The following is a 15557-nucleotide window of genomic DNA, read 5'->3' on the forward strand; positions in this document are numbered from 1 at the left end:
AGCCACGGCCATTTCCAGAAACTCAGTGATAGACATTCAGTTGACTTTATAGAATCAGAGCAGACTTTTGGGAGATTTAGCATATTCCCTCATACAGAGGAGGAAAAGCAAGCTCCAGATGCGCTCTCCTAACACCTCATCCTTGGCTCTGCCCACTGAACTGGGTGAGTTTTAATGGTATTGACGGGCACAGACTGAGCGCCCAGCTCCAGGCAGGGTTTGGAGACAGACCTGAGGAAGAGTGACCATCCCAGCTTCAGGAGCCTTGCTGACTCCCTGGGTGATAGGACACACAGATAGGACATGGCTGGAGGAGCATTCTAGACACAGAGCTAAGAAGACCTGTAGACCCACCATGTGCAGGAGGCGTGGAGGTGAGGCGACCAGTGTGTGCCACAACAGACCTATCCATCTTTTCCTACAAATATGAGTAAGCAGAGAAGGACAGGGCAGAGAGTGGGTTGTCACAAACTTCTTTTCTTTTAGATAGTGTTCCATTTGAATAATGGGTGCTTAGTAAGCATTTGTTGGCTTTTAGGGACTCTGTCTTGATTTGACCTTGGGAGGGCTAAGTTCTGATTTCCGATGCTTTTTCTTTTTCTGGGGTTGGGGAGGCAGGACGACTCTTTGAGGTCTGAGTTTTCCCTGGGTCTACCGCATTTTATTCATAAATGACACATTGTTGACATTTTCCTCCAAAGGGTTACTGTATGTACCTTCTGATTTCAGCCTCGGTCTGTCCCTGGAATGGAGGGGGCACCGTGATGATAACGTCCACATCACAGAGAGGAGAAGGGAGGCCAGGGAGCTTAACAGAATTACACAATGATGGGGGGCAGAGCAGGGCTGGAGCCTCTGCCTCTCAATGCCACGCAGGTGCTGTGGTCTGATCTGTGCAGTCTGTCCCCGGAGAGGTGGGGAGTTGCGGCTCTCTGCTCCCCTGAACTCAACCCCTCAGGAGAGCTTGAAAGTGCACACCAGCCCATCAGCCTTGCTAGGTGTCTGGCCCAGAAGGACCTTGCTTGGCAAGTTCTGTGTCTGAAGTGATCTCTTTCTTTCTCCCCACTCAGGAGGAGGAGTTCATCGACTGGTGGAGCAAATTCTTTGCCTCCACAGGGGAGAGGGAAAAGTGTGGCCAGTACTTGGAGAAGGGCTTTGACACTCTAAAGGTGAGGCCTTTCCACAGTGTGCTCTTCAGTGTAACAGCCCCTGGGCATACGCAGTGGAGGGGGGGAAGGGCACAGGAAGACAATAAGTATGCATGTGTGTCACCTCCTTTGAACACATGTATCCAAAGGATCTCCTCATTTGGTGCATGAGGGCTAATGAATCCTGATGAGCTAATTGAGGTGAGAGAGGTCACCCCCTGATTTAGAGCAAGAAGTCAGTGTGGGCTGGAACAATGAAGAAAGTACTTTTGGAAGAATGTTGAAAAATACTGAAGTATTTATGGATGAAATCATGCCTGGCCTGGGATTTGTTTTACAATGCTAAAGAAAAAAAAAAAGAAAAGAAAAGAAAGAGAGGAAGGAAGGAAAGGAAAGGAAAGGAAAAGAAAGGGGAAGATAGATAGATGATGTGAGTGGCCCTCTGGTAGATTTTCAAAATATTAAAAATTGTTGAAATTGCAAAATATTTAAAATTGTTAAAACTTGAGGATGGATACTTAGGGATTTGTTATACTATTCTGTTTTTTAAAGTTATTTGAACATTTCTATAATAAAAAAATTGTATTAAAATAAGAGGAAAGTCAGCTTGAGAATGGAGCTCTGATTCCTTCACCCCTACAATTGGAACAGAAATTGCTTAGCAAATATAAAAATATGGTAAACTTCATTTCTGTGAAAAAAAAAAAAAGGAAAGAAAAGCCCCCAAAACAATCCAACCAAACAAAAACAGCCAGGGATGAGTCAGCCAAATTCTGGTATTTTGAGGAAATTCCACAAATACAATTATGCTTTTTAAAAGTAGACTGCTTTAAAAAAAGATAACCAGAGGTGACTCAAAGTTACACCCCAAAGGAATCGTAGAGGGTCCTGGAGAGGGTTGCCAAATAAACTCAGGATGCTCAGTTACACTTGAATTGCAGAAAAATAATGAATAATAATTTATTGTAAGTATCTTGTATAATGGTTAGATAAATATGTCTTATGCCTCAAATATTACATGAGACATACTTATCTAACAAAATTATTTGTTATTTATTTGAAATTCAAATTTGAGTGGGTGTTCTGTATTTTGCTATGCTCGTCTGGCAAGCCTCCTTAGAGAAGGTATGCAAGGACTGTTAGATGCAGGGAGGTGCCCTGAGGAGCACCCGGAAGGGGACCAGATGAACAGGATTTGAGGCCAGTTCGAGTGGTGGGTGGTCTGGGCTTCCAGGTAGTTCTGCTGGCTAAAACCCTTTGGTGGCCACTCTGGAGGATGATTCCACAAGGTGGCAAGAATTGTCTCTGATAGATTGGGAGTCTCTGAGTGAATGGTGCCGGGAAGCCTGGATGTGCAGAGATGAAGCCTCAGGCAGTGGCAGTGGCTCTGAAGACATAGTCTTCCTGAGGCAGCAAATTCTTCGTTGACTTGCAGTTGGGTGTGTGAGGTTGGGCAAAGAGACTGAACTATTTGTGTACCAGGAAGAAGGTCTGACACATTGGGTCTGGCATGTGGTACTGTGGACTTGCCAGAAAATGAGAGAAACCAAGAATGAGGACTCCTGCCAGTGTGGCCCATGGCCCTGGCCCCTTTGCTGCTCCCTCAGATGCTGGACATAGAATTGGCACCCAGCCCTCCAGCCTGACCTCTCCGAGGAGATCTCTGACAGTGTCCAAGTGAACATGGACCGTCCAAAACAATAGGCATTCAACCTGTTTCGGGTGGGGTGGGGGGGATGGTTGGAACCAGACCTGGAAGGAAAACTTGTCCTTTAAGGATAAGTAAATAGAAAAAACCACCACCACCACCACCACCACCACCACCATGAGTTTTTGAAAAATAGCCTGTAGCATTCTGGAGAGAATGGAGAACACAATGAGTAGAGAAAAAAAAAAAACCCATATTTTAGAAATTACTAACATGGGGGAAAATGCAACCCATAATCTCAGTAGCAAAAGATAGAAAACAAAAGATACAAACAAGAAAGCACAAAAACCAGAAATCGTAGAAAAACACAACAGAAAAAGAATAAAACATATTTCTTTTCCTAATAAATGAAAATGGATTAAACTCCTCTATTAAGCGATAAGGACTTTCAGACTATATCAAATTCAAAACTCATTAGACTGTCCCTAGGAGGTATGTCTAAAACAGTACAACTTAGATTGGCTAAAAAATAAATGTTATGGCAAACAAAATAAGGTAAGTGCAGATAAAAGAGAAACAGAATTTAAAGTAAAAAGCAAAGGAAACAAAATGGGTGTTTTATATAAATAAAAAATACACATCTTAGTGAGAAAACACCCAAACATTTATGTACAGGACAGTAGAGCTTAGACATATTTAAAGCAAAAATGGTAGGAATATATATATGAAATGAGAGAAATTAAAGTTGCAGTGGGAATTTTAATGCATCTCTCTCCCAGGCAGATGAAGCAGCAAGTAAATAAATAAGTAAATAAGAGGTCTGAATAACAAGGTAAAATATTTTTTAAGCTACATAAAAACTAGCTTTAAAATAGGGAATGAAAAATAATAAAAAAAATAGAGAATACATTTTTTCCTAATGCTCAGAGAATATTTACAAAACCTGATCACATATTAGTTTAGCAATAAATTACCAAAAGCAGAAATCATACAAGACAGATTAAAATGCAATAAAATGAGAAGTTAATAACAAAAGTTTAAGCAAAAAGACCAACCACTTGGAAATTTAAAAAGTATTTTATTGAGACTTCCAGTATGAACATGGCTGCATAAGTCAGCATTTTCCCCCTTTTCTTCTGGAAATCATTCAAACCCACAAACTCCATTTTCAGTAAAAGTTGGAAACAAATAAAACCCGCAGACTCCAAAATACATGTAAGGGCTGTCCAAAGGCAACCAAGATTGGGTAGAAGCCAGTAGGCAGTAGATGAAGAGAAAACGATGAAAGGTCATAGTGGTAGCAGGTCTCAGAAAGCCCCATCCTTCCCAATAAAAGAATGTTGAGAATTAATTAAGACAGGTTATAGGCACATGGGTGCTTATTATCTGTTATCTTTACTTTCGTGTGTCCTTAAAAACTTTCATAATAAGTAGTTAAAAAATATAGTTCCTGAAGCAGAGATTTCACTATGGAATATAAAAGTTATCCCCCTTTGTTCGCAGTAATGGATATGGGAACTTTGGAGTAAGGTTCAGGCTGAAGATAAATGCTCCTTCGACCTGGTCTGGTTCAGAGAAGCAGAGAAGGTGGAGCAATCCGAGAATCACACAGATGAGCCATATTTGCGGGAAGCAGTCTGCCTCTTTGAGAGGAGCAAAAGAAATAATCAGGCTAGAAAAATCCAACACCTTTCATGATGAGTAATAATAAAAGACCTCTCAGGGCATTAATTAAAAAATACTATGAAAAAGAGAAAATACAAATCAAAACTTAGAGAAGAGGATATATACCCACCAGGCAAATTTTTCCAGGGAGCAGATGAAATGAAATATTTTGCTGTGAACTTTTCAGAAGTAGGACAGTCAGAATCCAAAGCAGAGATGAAAGAACTCAAGGGATGGTGCGAGGAGGAGACCTGATATGTGAACTGGTATGATTCAGGAAAGGAGAACACAGCAGTTTGGAAGGGGCATAGGCACACAGGAAGGGGCAGAGGACAGAAATGATGGAAGTCAGCAAAAGGATATGGAAATAAAAAACAGAAGTATAAAACAATAAAGAGAAAATAACAGATATAGAAGTCAGGGAAAAGAGATCCAACACTTGCATAATTGGAGTCTCGTAGAAAGACAACCAAAACAGTGAACTAAAACAAAAGACACTTAAGAGTGTATAGAATGTCACTGGAGTGAAGGAATACCTGAATATACATACTCTTAAGGTCCACTGTGTGTCAGGAAAAATCAACCCAGATCGGTCAACCCTGAGATGTATCCTGGTATATGTTATTGGACTTTGGAGATAAAGAATTTTTGTGGTAGTCATACCTTTTTTTCTTCTTTTCTCTCTTTAAATGACTGTAAATTAAGTCATTTTAAAGTAGGAAATAAATCAAGGTGGCTTCAGTTTCTCCACAACAACATTTAATACTCAATGACAGTAAAACACCATGTGTAAAATCATCAAGGAAAGAAAAGGTGGCCCAGGATTTACATTCAGCCAAGCTGCACTTCAGGCACAATGGCTACAGACACCCAAGTGGCATATTCAGAAACTGGGGATATGGGTCTCATGCCCCCATCTTGAGGAAGTTCTAGGGAATGAACTCTGTTGGGAGATAATGGAGAAAGCCAGAACGAAGGGACAGGTTGTGATCATATTTTACCTTTGACCTATATAAATATGTATGGTGAAGTTATGGAAGTGACAAAACTGACAAAACTTAGGCACAGAAGGAGGAGAGATGATGGCATACAGAGTAAGGACATGGATTGTCATGTTGTAGAATAAATAGAGTTGACAGATTGTATTTAAAACTGGCAAATAAAATAACAGGAGCATAAGCAAATTATAAGCAAATAGTACAGAGTAAATACTAAGGAAGACAATACTGCCTGAATCTGAGTGAGGGAGAGGGAGGGGGAGGGAGATAAAATTCCATTATTTTACTATTGTTATAGTAGGGAACTCATAAATACTGCCCCTAAAGACATAAATACTTAGAGAATTACTAGTATATGTAAATCTATAATAATATTAGAATATAAACGCAGCCCATCCTAGATGTCAGAAACACACACACACACACACACACACACACACACACACACACTAGACCATGCAGGCAAAGATTTTTAAAAAATTGATGAAATTGGGAAATGTAACATAAACATAGTATATGACTACATAAATATAAATATAAACCTAGATCAAACATATCTATCATATCAGTGCATATCATATCAATCATTCATTAATTACAAAATTTAAATCCGATCTCAAGAGATTCATGAAGGTTGAAAATAAAAGATTGTGAAAATGTGTGCCTGGCAAATGCAAATGAAAAAAAAGCAGAAGTCACAGTTTTACTATTAGATGAGAGCAGATTCAGGTCCCCCAAATGAACGAGACAAAGAATGACATTAAATGGTGCCATTTCAAGAGGTGACAGCTATGAAAATACGTATGTGCTAAATAACACAATATCAATATTTACAAAACAGAAGTTACAGGAGACAAAGGAAGAAATAGTAGGTAGGGAGAGATTTATTTTTCTCTCCTCTTGGTTCATGTCAGGTCAAGGGGGCACAAACGTAAGAGGATATAGAGAACTGGCCTAGTCGTTCACCTGATTGAACCCTGTAGCCTGAAAATAGAGACTATGCCTTTGGCACAGTTACAAAGATTGACCACGTAACAGGCCATGAAGAAAACTTTAATAAAGTTCAAAAAGTGGCATACCACTGACAATGTTTTTGATTATAATGCCACAAAATGAGAACTTATTTTTTTTAAGTTTATGTATTTATTTTGAGGGAGAGACAGAACAAGTGGGGGAGGGGCAGAGAAAGAGAAAGAGAGAGAGAGAGAGAAAGAGAGAGAGACAGAGAGAATCCCAAGCAGGCTCTGTGCTGTCAGTGCAGAGCCCAATGTGGGGTTCAAACTCATGAGCCATGAGATCATGACCTGAGCCAAAACCAAGAGTTGGACACCTCATGAGCCACCAAGGTGCCCCAAATGAGAATTTATAATAACAAAATCAAAAGCCCAAAAGTTCTCTTCTATCTAGACAATTAAAACACACACACACACACACACACACACACACACACACACACACCTCTGTTTTAACAGTTCTTGGTAGAAGAGAAAATATAAACCCTGGCAGATTATCTAGGAAATGATGATAAAATGCTACCTATTAGAACTTGCTGGTTATAGCTAAAGCAGCATTCAGAGGAAATTTATAGCCTTAAAAGCTTAATTAAAACAAAAGAATGAAAAAAAAACCATCTAGCTCTTGGATCAAATAATAAAAAGAAAACTAATTATGGCATGCCAAGAAAATGAATATGGTAATGTTCAAATAATCAAAACAAATGGATAAATGCCAAGGCAGTAGTGAGCAGAGGCAATTTCATAGCATTAAGCATTTTCCTTATCAGGACAGAGGGAGCCAAGTAAAGAAAGCTTCAACTGATCAAGTTACAAAGAACAGAAAGAAAAAAAAAAAACACCCTGAGAATAGTAGGAAGAACAAAATAATAAAAATAAAAGCAGAAATAAGGAACTGGAACAGAGGATATGGTAGAATTGACAAATTAAAGAACTGTCCTTTGAAAGAAATAAACTATGTAAATGGGTCAAGAGCACACTCAAAATGACACATGTCAAATATTAACCAAATAACTGGTTGTTATTTTTGAGAATCAAAATGTAAGGGAATAATAATATTTATTTTATATTTACTCATATGGCTAATTTTTAACAATGAATCCGCCTCCACTTGCATCATTAAAGATTTCTTGGAAGGAACAGAACTCGGTCCAGGCCTAAATGAGAAATAATACTCAGCAATATGAAAAAGGAATTTACCTGAAGTGTCTTGTCTATCAGTTTCAGGTATAACCAACTTAGCATGTATGTTAAGGTCTTCTGTTTTGAATATTTGTGTATTTATTTTGAGAGCGAGCAGGGGAGGGGCAGAGAGAGAGAAAGGGAGAGCGAGAATCCCAAGCAGGCTCTGCATTCAGCATGGAGTCCTGCACGGGGCTTGATCTCAATGACTGCAAGATCACGACCTGAGCTGAAATCAAGAGTCCGATGCTTAATCGCTTAAGCCAACCAGGCACCCCTGTATATTAAGTTTTTAATAGCATTAACTGTTAGGTACATTTAATCATCTATAATAGGAAACTCTTGCTTCATTTAAACCTAAGCAATTCCAAAACACTAGCATGTAAAAGTGAGTGGGAATTCAAGGGGAATGAAATCGATAAATCAGGTTCACAAATTTAAAGTCGTGTTCAAAAGTCATTGTTGGCCAGGTCTGGTACCACTGCCATCCGGGCATCCTGGACAGTGAGCATTTGTGGCTTGAAATGCAGACCTGTAAACTTTCTAGAGTTCTGTTGCGATCTTCAGATAACATTCAAGTTAGCTTTTCATTTATTTGTTTGATTTTATTCTCTTAAAAAAATACACCACCCTATGTACATGATGACTCCTAGATACCTAGAACATTGGATTAAACAGAAAACTGTTCCCTAGTGGTGCTGAACAGAGCCTTCCCCTCTTCCTCCCTTCTCCTGTCACTTCTGTCCCTCACCTTTCTCTCTCTTGACTCTCCACTATTTGCATTCTTTAACCTCTGTGTTTGTGCTTTCCTTCTCTGCCCTCTTTGTTCTTGGCCTCTGACCTTCACCTCTCCTGCCTGCCTTTGCTTCTTGAATTTGCAAATGGCCTTTTTCCTTCATTTTCTTCTCCATGCCTTCTTATTCTTCTTCACTTGAATACTGTCATGTTTCCTCTTTCTTTGCTGACCCTTTTTTTTTCTCTTTCCTTTGTCTCCTCCTCTTGTCCCCACATGTGGCAGGTCTATGACACACAACTGGAGAATGTGGAAGCCTTCGAGGGCCTGTCTGACTTTTGTAACACCTTCAAGCTCTACCGGGGCAAGACTCAGGAGGAGACCGAAGACCCATCTGTTATTGGGGAGTTCAAGGTAAGTCTTTGAGGACTTGTCTCAAACTGGGAGGCCTAAGACTGTGAAGTAAGTGAAGGGGGCAGGAGCAGCAATACCGTAGTAACTACAGTAATGACCGTGGTGTTGATGTTGGTGACCGTGTGGGTGACACAGGTGGTCACAGTGAGGGTGATGCTGTTGATGCTGTTGACACTGTTGATGCATCCCTTTAGGGATGGCGGTGGGCTTGGTGGTCCCTGGTGAGACGACTGACAGAGATGAGGGTAATTAATGGTCATGATGGTGTTTATGTTGGTGACAGTGATGATGAATGAGTTGGCCCCTCATTCTTTTCAGGGCCTCTTCAAAATCTATCCCCTCCCAGAGGACCCTGCCATTCCCATGCCCCCAAGACAGTTCCACCAACTGGCTGCCCAGGGGCCTCAGGAGTGCCTGGTCCGCATCTACATCATCCGAGCATTCGGCCTGCAGCCCAAGGACCCCAATGGGAAGGTAACATTCCTGGGACTCTCACCTCTTCCCGAACGGCAGGCAGGGATACAAATGGACTGCGGAATCTTGAAACAACTCTGTCCTGGGGAGTTCACAGTAAGCTGTGGAAACCAGCCGAGCACACACAGCGCTGAGAGGTGACGGGATGCAGTTCTGTCGAGGGCCAAGTGCTCCAGGAGGTCCGAAAAGGCCAGGCAGCATAAGACTTGGGAATAACGAGGAAGGCTTCATGGAAGGAATAGGATTCTTAAGGATCAATGGGGTTTTGATAGGCTGGGAGGAAGAAGAAAGTAGTATTTTAGCACGGGCCAAAAAACTTGGCAAGAGTTTGTTAGAAGAATGCTTAGTGTCTGTTCAGCACGAGGCTGAGGCACAGGAGGAGGCCACGTGGAAGGTGTGGCTGGGATTGGAGTCTGTGGGGCTTCAGGTGGTGGGGGTATGGGGAGGAGAGAAAGGGCTCAGTAACTGTGCAGGGCCTAGCCAGGGTGGAGCCTGAGGCAAAAGGAAAAATCAGTAATACCGATCCTGTCTTTATTTAAAATTTAGTATTTTGTTCATCATGGCCTGTTGGCATTGATTTTAGCTTTTTGAATATTGCATCAAAATGTGTTTATCTTGATTACTGAGTGTTTTTGGCACTCACTCAAATGTTGTGTCTGAGGCAAGTATCTCATCCCCTCGCTCTGCTCCTGGGCCTGAGGGCGGTCAGGAAGGAGTCTGGAGCTCTGGGGAGGTGGTGGGGGAGGGGTAGAGAAAACTTGGGAAGAGAGAAAGAGGAAAGAAGTGGAGCAGGCAGGGATGATTGGAGTTCAGAGGTGCTCTCTCATCCCCTTAGATGGGTGCAGGCCTAGCGTATGTCCTTGAGGCTGTGGGTGGAGGTCTGGTGTCCTATCCCTGGAGCCCTGCCTTTCAAGGTGAGAAGTCACAGCTGCCCTTGCCCTGCTGGGAAGTCAAAGCGCAGACGGAATAGAGCCATCTCCAGCCCAGGCACCACCAGCGGCCTCCAAGATGTGACTGTGGCCAGTGTTCAGTTCATACACTTCAAGCTTTCTTTATGCCACCTCTGACCCTGGGCAATCTGTGGCCGCAGCTGCTCCCGGGAGCTAGTGCTTGCAGGAGGCATGGGGAAGGCCAGGCTGGCTGGGCTGGGCTGATAAAGTCTGGCCATCTCATTCCCTTCGATCTGTTGAAGCAGAGGTCACAGAGAGGACCCCAGCTAGCTCAGTCACATGTGTAATACCAGCCGTTGTGTTTCTGAGGATATGAGCCTTGCCCTCACCCACCGTCTCCCAATGGGGCAGTGGTTTGGGAGTGTGGAGGACTCAGGTACCCCATTGCCACTGCCGGTCCGTGACTAGAAGTCCATGTCAGGGCCAACCGGTGTGGCGGTGCGCAGGACGGGGCCCTTGGCCTGGCATGATGGCAGGATGGCAGCTTCTTGATGGCTGGCCTCCTAACCCCATCGGGAGGCAGAGGACTGAAGAAGCCTTAGAGATGTGCTGGGAAAGTGAATTCACTGAAGTCTTTCTGTCTCTTCCTTCAGTGTGATCCTTACATCAAGATCTCCATAGGGAAGAAATCAGTGAGTGACCAGGATAACTACATTCCTTGTACTCTGGAGCCTGTGTTTGGAAAGTAAGTTGGGGGCAGCTTGGGTGCTGGGGTGGAGGTCCCAATTTGGATAACGCCACCCCCCCTGCCCCGCCACCCCTTCTCCCTGCCCCCCTTCCCGCCTCCCCCCTCCCCACCTCCCCCCTCCACTTCAGCGTGGAGATGTGGCCGCCTCTGGGAAGTCCCCAGGTCCCGCAGCAAAGCTGTGCTCTGATGATCTTGCGTGTCTACAGGGATGTAACCTCAGCTAGCTTTTCACTATGTGCTGAAGACACGAGTCCTGGCAGAAGCTCCTAGTTGACCACATAAACAGTTACCTCAAAGATCAGAAATCTGGAAACTCAGAGCGCACTGGCTAATTATTCTTTTTCTTAGATTAGTTTTTACTTTCGAGTAAGTTTAGATTTACAGAAAAGTTGCAAAGATAGTACAATTTTTGCATACCCTTTATACTCAATTTCCCTCACCATTAACATCTTAACCTAACCCTGCCTTATTTGTCAAAACTTTAAAATAAATCGATAGTGGTGCATTCCTGTTTACTAAACTCTAGACTTTATTAAGATTTGGCCAGTTTTCCCATAATGTCTTTTTATTGTTCTAGGATCTAATCCAGGATCCCATGTTGCATTTACTAATTGTTCTCTTCTTTGTTGCATGTTCGTCTCTAGCGGATAGATAGAGCAAGGTAGTAAAATGCTTCTTGAAATCTAAGAACAAGGAAAGGAAGGATGCGCGCCCACTGCATGGGAGTAGCTCCCAGGCATCCTGAATTTCTTGCTGTTTGGATGTGAGCTTGTTTAGGCTGGAGAAAGTTACAGAGGGAAGTTGGTGGCTAGTTCTCTGGCATCGGTAGGAGAAGATGTATTGTTTTGATGTTGTCAAATGACACATTGAATTCATAAACCCGTATCTATAGATTTAGCTATGGTCACTGAGCTCTGCAGCGAGGGCCTAGTCAGCTTGGAGAATTGCTGGTTTTGAAGGTGAATCGGTCCTGCCAGTCATGAGCCAGCAACAAGCTGGACTGGGAGGGAGGGGCTACAGGGAAGGAGGTGGGAGGAGCTCTATTTGGTGACGTCCAGTGGCCTGCGTGAACCACAGGCTAATGGTGACCAGGCAGAAGATCTGTCCGGTTCCACAAGTGGGGCGGGGGTGAGTGTCAGGGCCCAGGGCGAGGTGGGAGAGTGAGCGCAGAAACTCTTTGTATAACTCACGTGCTGAACAAGCACAACTCACGGAATTGAATGAAAACACAACTTTGTTTTTGTCTGCCAATATCCTGTAAACATTTATTCATGGCGGTTACCTTCCTCATTTCCTGAGCGGAAACGGGGCAGGCAGGTGACTCTTCTGCTTACTTGTACACAGTCGCTTTGCTCTAAACCCACAGTGTCAAGGTGGTAACCAGAATGCCCCTCCGTGTGCCATCAGGAACCTGACTGGCTCTAGGGTAGTTGTCCCCTCTCCCAGCTGGGTATAGCTGTACTACTTTGGGTACAGATGCATGCAGCGTGTAGGTGTGTGTGTGAAGGGAAGGAGGGGGCTTTGCCTCTCGCCCTGTCCTGTCTAACGTCTCCTGCCAATCCCAGACTAGCTGCCGAGGTTCTGGTTCGTCCAGGGCCAGGACTAGGGGAGCCTCTGCGAGAGGAGAGCCCCGTGTGCTCACTGCCCCTGTTTTCTGGGCACTTTCTGGGTGGCAGATGTTAAAGCTGATTTATTTTCTTGTGAGTGCTTTCCAGAAGTCTCCTCTGAGCCCACCCACTGAAGCTCCCACGATGTGGCAGATGCTATGTCCTTTTACTGGTGGCCCTTTTCAGATGGGCCTGGAGTCTCACTGCTGGAGCTCCAGGTCCCGTGGGCTAGGATTCAGGGTGGCTCCGTTTGGGCATCATGGTGGCCCAGCCAGGATGGGAGCAGTGTATAGCCTCTCTCTCCTCCTCCTCTCAGCTGCCAGCTGCTTTTCTTCCTTGAGTAGGAGTCGGGTGCCAGGCTTCTGCCTCCCGCCTGCAGGGAACTATTTCAGGGGGAAAGGGGCTTTACACCTACATTTGACCAGGGTGGGGGATGGGGATCTCAGAGCACAGCAGGAACTCTCTCCCAAGAAGTCTCTTCACAGATCCTCCTTCTTCCCACCCTGCAAGCAGGTGTGAAGCCCTAAGTGTCCCCAAAGTGGATTCTGGGCCATCCTTTTGGTAAATTCCAGAGCACTGGCACTTTTACATCTCTTGCTTCCGGTTGTCCTGGTAGAAGCTTCAGTTTTAACTTTCTGTTCCAATTCATTGGCTCATTTTGTGGTTTATCAGGCAGGTACATACCATATGCTCAGCCCAGATGATTTGGGAGCATCTGATACACGTGTGCATGTGCATACACTCTCTCTCTCTCTCTCTCTCTCTCTCTCCCTGAAAAACCCAGCATCAGTAGAGCATTGGGGGTAATAATTTAAGATATATAGGAGACCCAGGAGGGTAGACCCCAGGACCACTCTTGGGAGGGGAGGAAGGGGCCAAGGAAGGCTTTCAAGCCCCTGCTTTTGTCCTGCTCTCCCTCCCTTGAGTACCTGCTGTGTCCAACAATATCAGGGAGCCTACAGCATTCTGACATCTGTCCTGGGCTCCCTGCAGGATGTTCGAGCTGACCTGCACTCTGCCTCTGGAGAAGGACCTGAAGATCACTCTCTATGACTATGACCTCCTCTCCAAAGATGAAAAGATTGGGGAGACAGTCATCGACCTGGAGAATAGGCTGCTGTCCAAGTTTGGAGCTCGCTGTGGACTCCCACAGACCTACTGTGTGTAGGTGTATGGGGGCTGGTTGCTTCTCTGCCAACAGTCCTGCCCCCCAAATGTGGAGCACTTACTGTGTGCCAGCCCTGTGCTTAGCACTTTATAGGCGTTCTCTTGCTCAATCCAATTAGGGTCTTATCTCTATTGTACAGATAAGGAAACTGAGGCCCAGAAATATTATGGCTTGCAAATGGTGGGGTTAGGATTTGAACCTGTTTGTCTGACTCTAAGAACTTGGCTCTTCATCATATTGTTGTAATCCACTTCTCCTTAAGACACTACCGAGCCTTGTAGAGGGAAGAATCAAGAAGGGAAAGGCAAGGGGCACATGGGTGGCTTAGCCGGTTAAACGTCTGGTTTTGGCTCAGGTTGTGATCTCACAGTTCATGGGTTCAAGCCCTGCATCAGGCTGTGTGCTGAAAGCTCAGAGCCTGGAGCCTGCTTTGAATTCTGTTTCTCCCTCTCTCTCTCTGCCCCTTCTCTTCCCCACTCATGTTGTGTCTCTCTCAAAAATAAATAAACATGAAAAAAAACAAAAAAAAAAAAAGAAGAAGAAGAGAAAGGTGAAGGGAGACAGACAGTGGGACACATGGGCGCCAGTTGAGCCTGAGGGGGTTAATGTCAGGTGAACTCATGTATGGACAGCCCCTGTCCACTTCTTGCCAATTTGGGTCTCGTTGGGGTCTGATTCTCTAAATCTGGAAATGAGAAACATTTAGATTCCAACTCAGTATTTATTTTTTAAAGTTTATTTAATTATTTTGAGAGAGAGAGAGAAGGGGAAGGGCAAGAGAGAGAGAGAGAGAGAGAGAGAGAGAGAGAGAGAGAGAATCCCAAGCAGGCTCTGTGCTGTCAGTGTGGAGCCTGACATGGGGCTCAAACCCCAAAACCGTGAAATCATGCCTTGAGCTGAAACCAAGAGTTGGATGCTTACCCGACTGAGCCACCCACGCGCCGCCCCCCGCCCCCAACTCAGTAAGTATTTAAGCAAGTCCCGTCGTCTCTGGACCTCGGTTTCTCTGTGTGTAAAGTGGGCGCCCCAGACACAGCGAGTGAGGGCGCCCATGTCAAAGTGAAGGGTGGGTGATGCTGTGCATGTGGTACGCAGGGCAGTGCACATCACTCTGCCCTCGGCGGTGCCCTGGAGTGTCTCTTCTTTGCCTTGTGTTTGGGCCTCAGCTCTGGACCCAACCAGTGGAGGGACCAGCTCCGCCCCTCCCAGCTCCTCCACCTCTTCTGCCAGCAGCGCAGAGTCAAAGCTCCTGTGTACCACACAGACCGAGTGGTGTTTGAGGATAAAGAATACACCATTGAGGAAATAGGTGAGCTGCCACGTGACCCCAGAACCACGGTGGGCTCTTCCTCTACGTCAGGGATCAGGGCGGGGCCAGGGGCCAGGTCGTGGTTAGGATTCGTTTGCTTCTGGCTTTGGCTGCTCAGACTGTAATTGGAGTTTGGGGTGCAGACTACTTCTGCGAAACGGTTTTCTACGTGAATTGCACTAGGTTGCCAGGTTGGCCTTCGTGGTATCTTCCGAGCCCCGCCCTACCCATCCCTCCTTCCATCCCCAACACTCATAGCAGGCAAAGGGCGGCCAGAGAGCCTGAAGCTTCCACCCTCGCCCCTGGATCTGCCTGGTGCTCACACCTGAGAACTCCACCACATGCTCCCTGTGTGTCTGGGATGTCCACAGGCCTACGCTGCCCACCAGGAGCAGCTCAGACTCCCCGGAGGTGTTTATAGGCCCAGGGGGCCCCTCACTTCCTGCTGGTTTCAGGGACATTTGATGTCAGAGCTGGTGCTGAGGTTATAAAAGGGGAAAGGCGGCTTTGATTCCTTCATCCCCAACCCCCTCCTCCTCCTCGTTCTGTTTTTCTGACTC

At 44.9% G+C, this 15557-nt stretch overlaps 1 protein-coding gene across 24 annotated transcripts in view; it reads left to right on the plus strand.

The window, feature by feature from the left end:
- DYSF (dysferlin) overlaps positions 1-15557 on the plus strand; it is a 226014-nt gene that overhangs the window by 190751 nt on the left and 19706 nt on the right. For all 24 annotated transcript variants that reach the window (XM_045054361.1, XM_045054369.1, XM_003984110.6 and 21 more), the window contains 6 exons: positions 1071-1169; positions 8673-8801; positions 9120-9275; positions 10819-10910; positions 13514-13684; positions 14855-14997. In XM_045054361.1, coding sequence (XP_044910296.1) covers positions 1071-1169; positions 8673-8801; positions 9120-9275; positions 10819-10910; positions 13514-13684; positions 14855-14997 — 790 coding nt within the window. The remainder of the gene's footprint in view (positions 1-1070; positions 1170-8672; positions 8802-9119; positions 9276-10818; positions 10911-13513; positions 13685-14854; positions 14998-15557) is intronic.

This window comes from Felis catus, chromosome A3 (assembly GCF_018350175.1).
Source record: "Felis catus isolate Fca126 chromosome A3, F.catus_Fca126_mat1.0, whole genome shotgun sequence".
NCBI lineage: Eukaryota > Metazoa > Chordata > Mammalia > Carnivora > Felidae > Felis > Felis catus.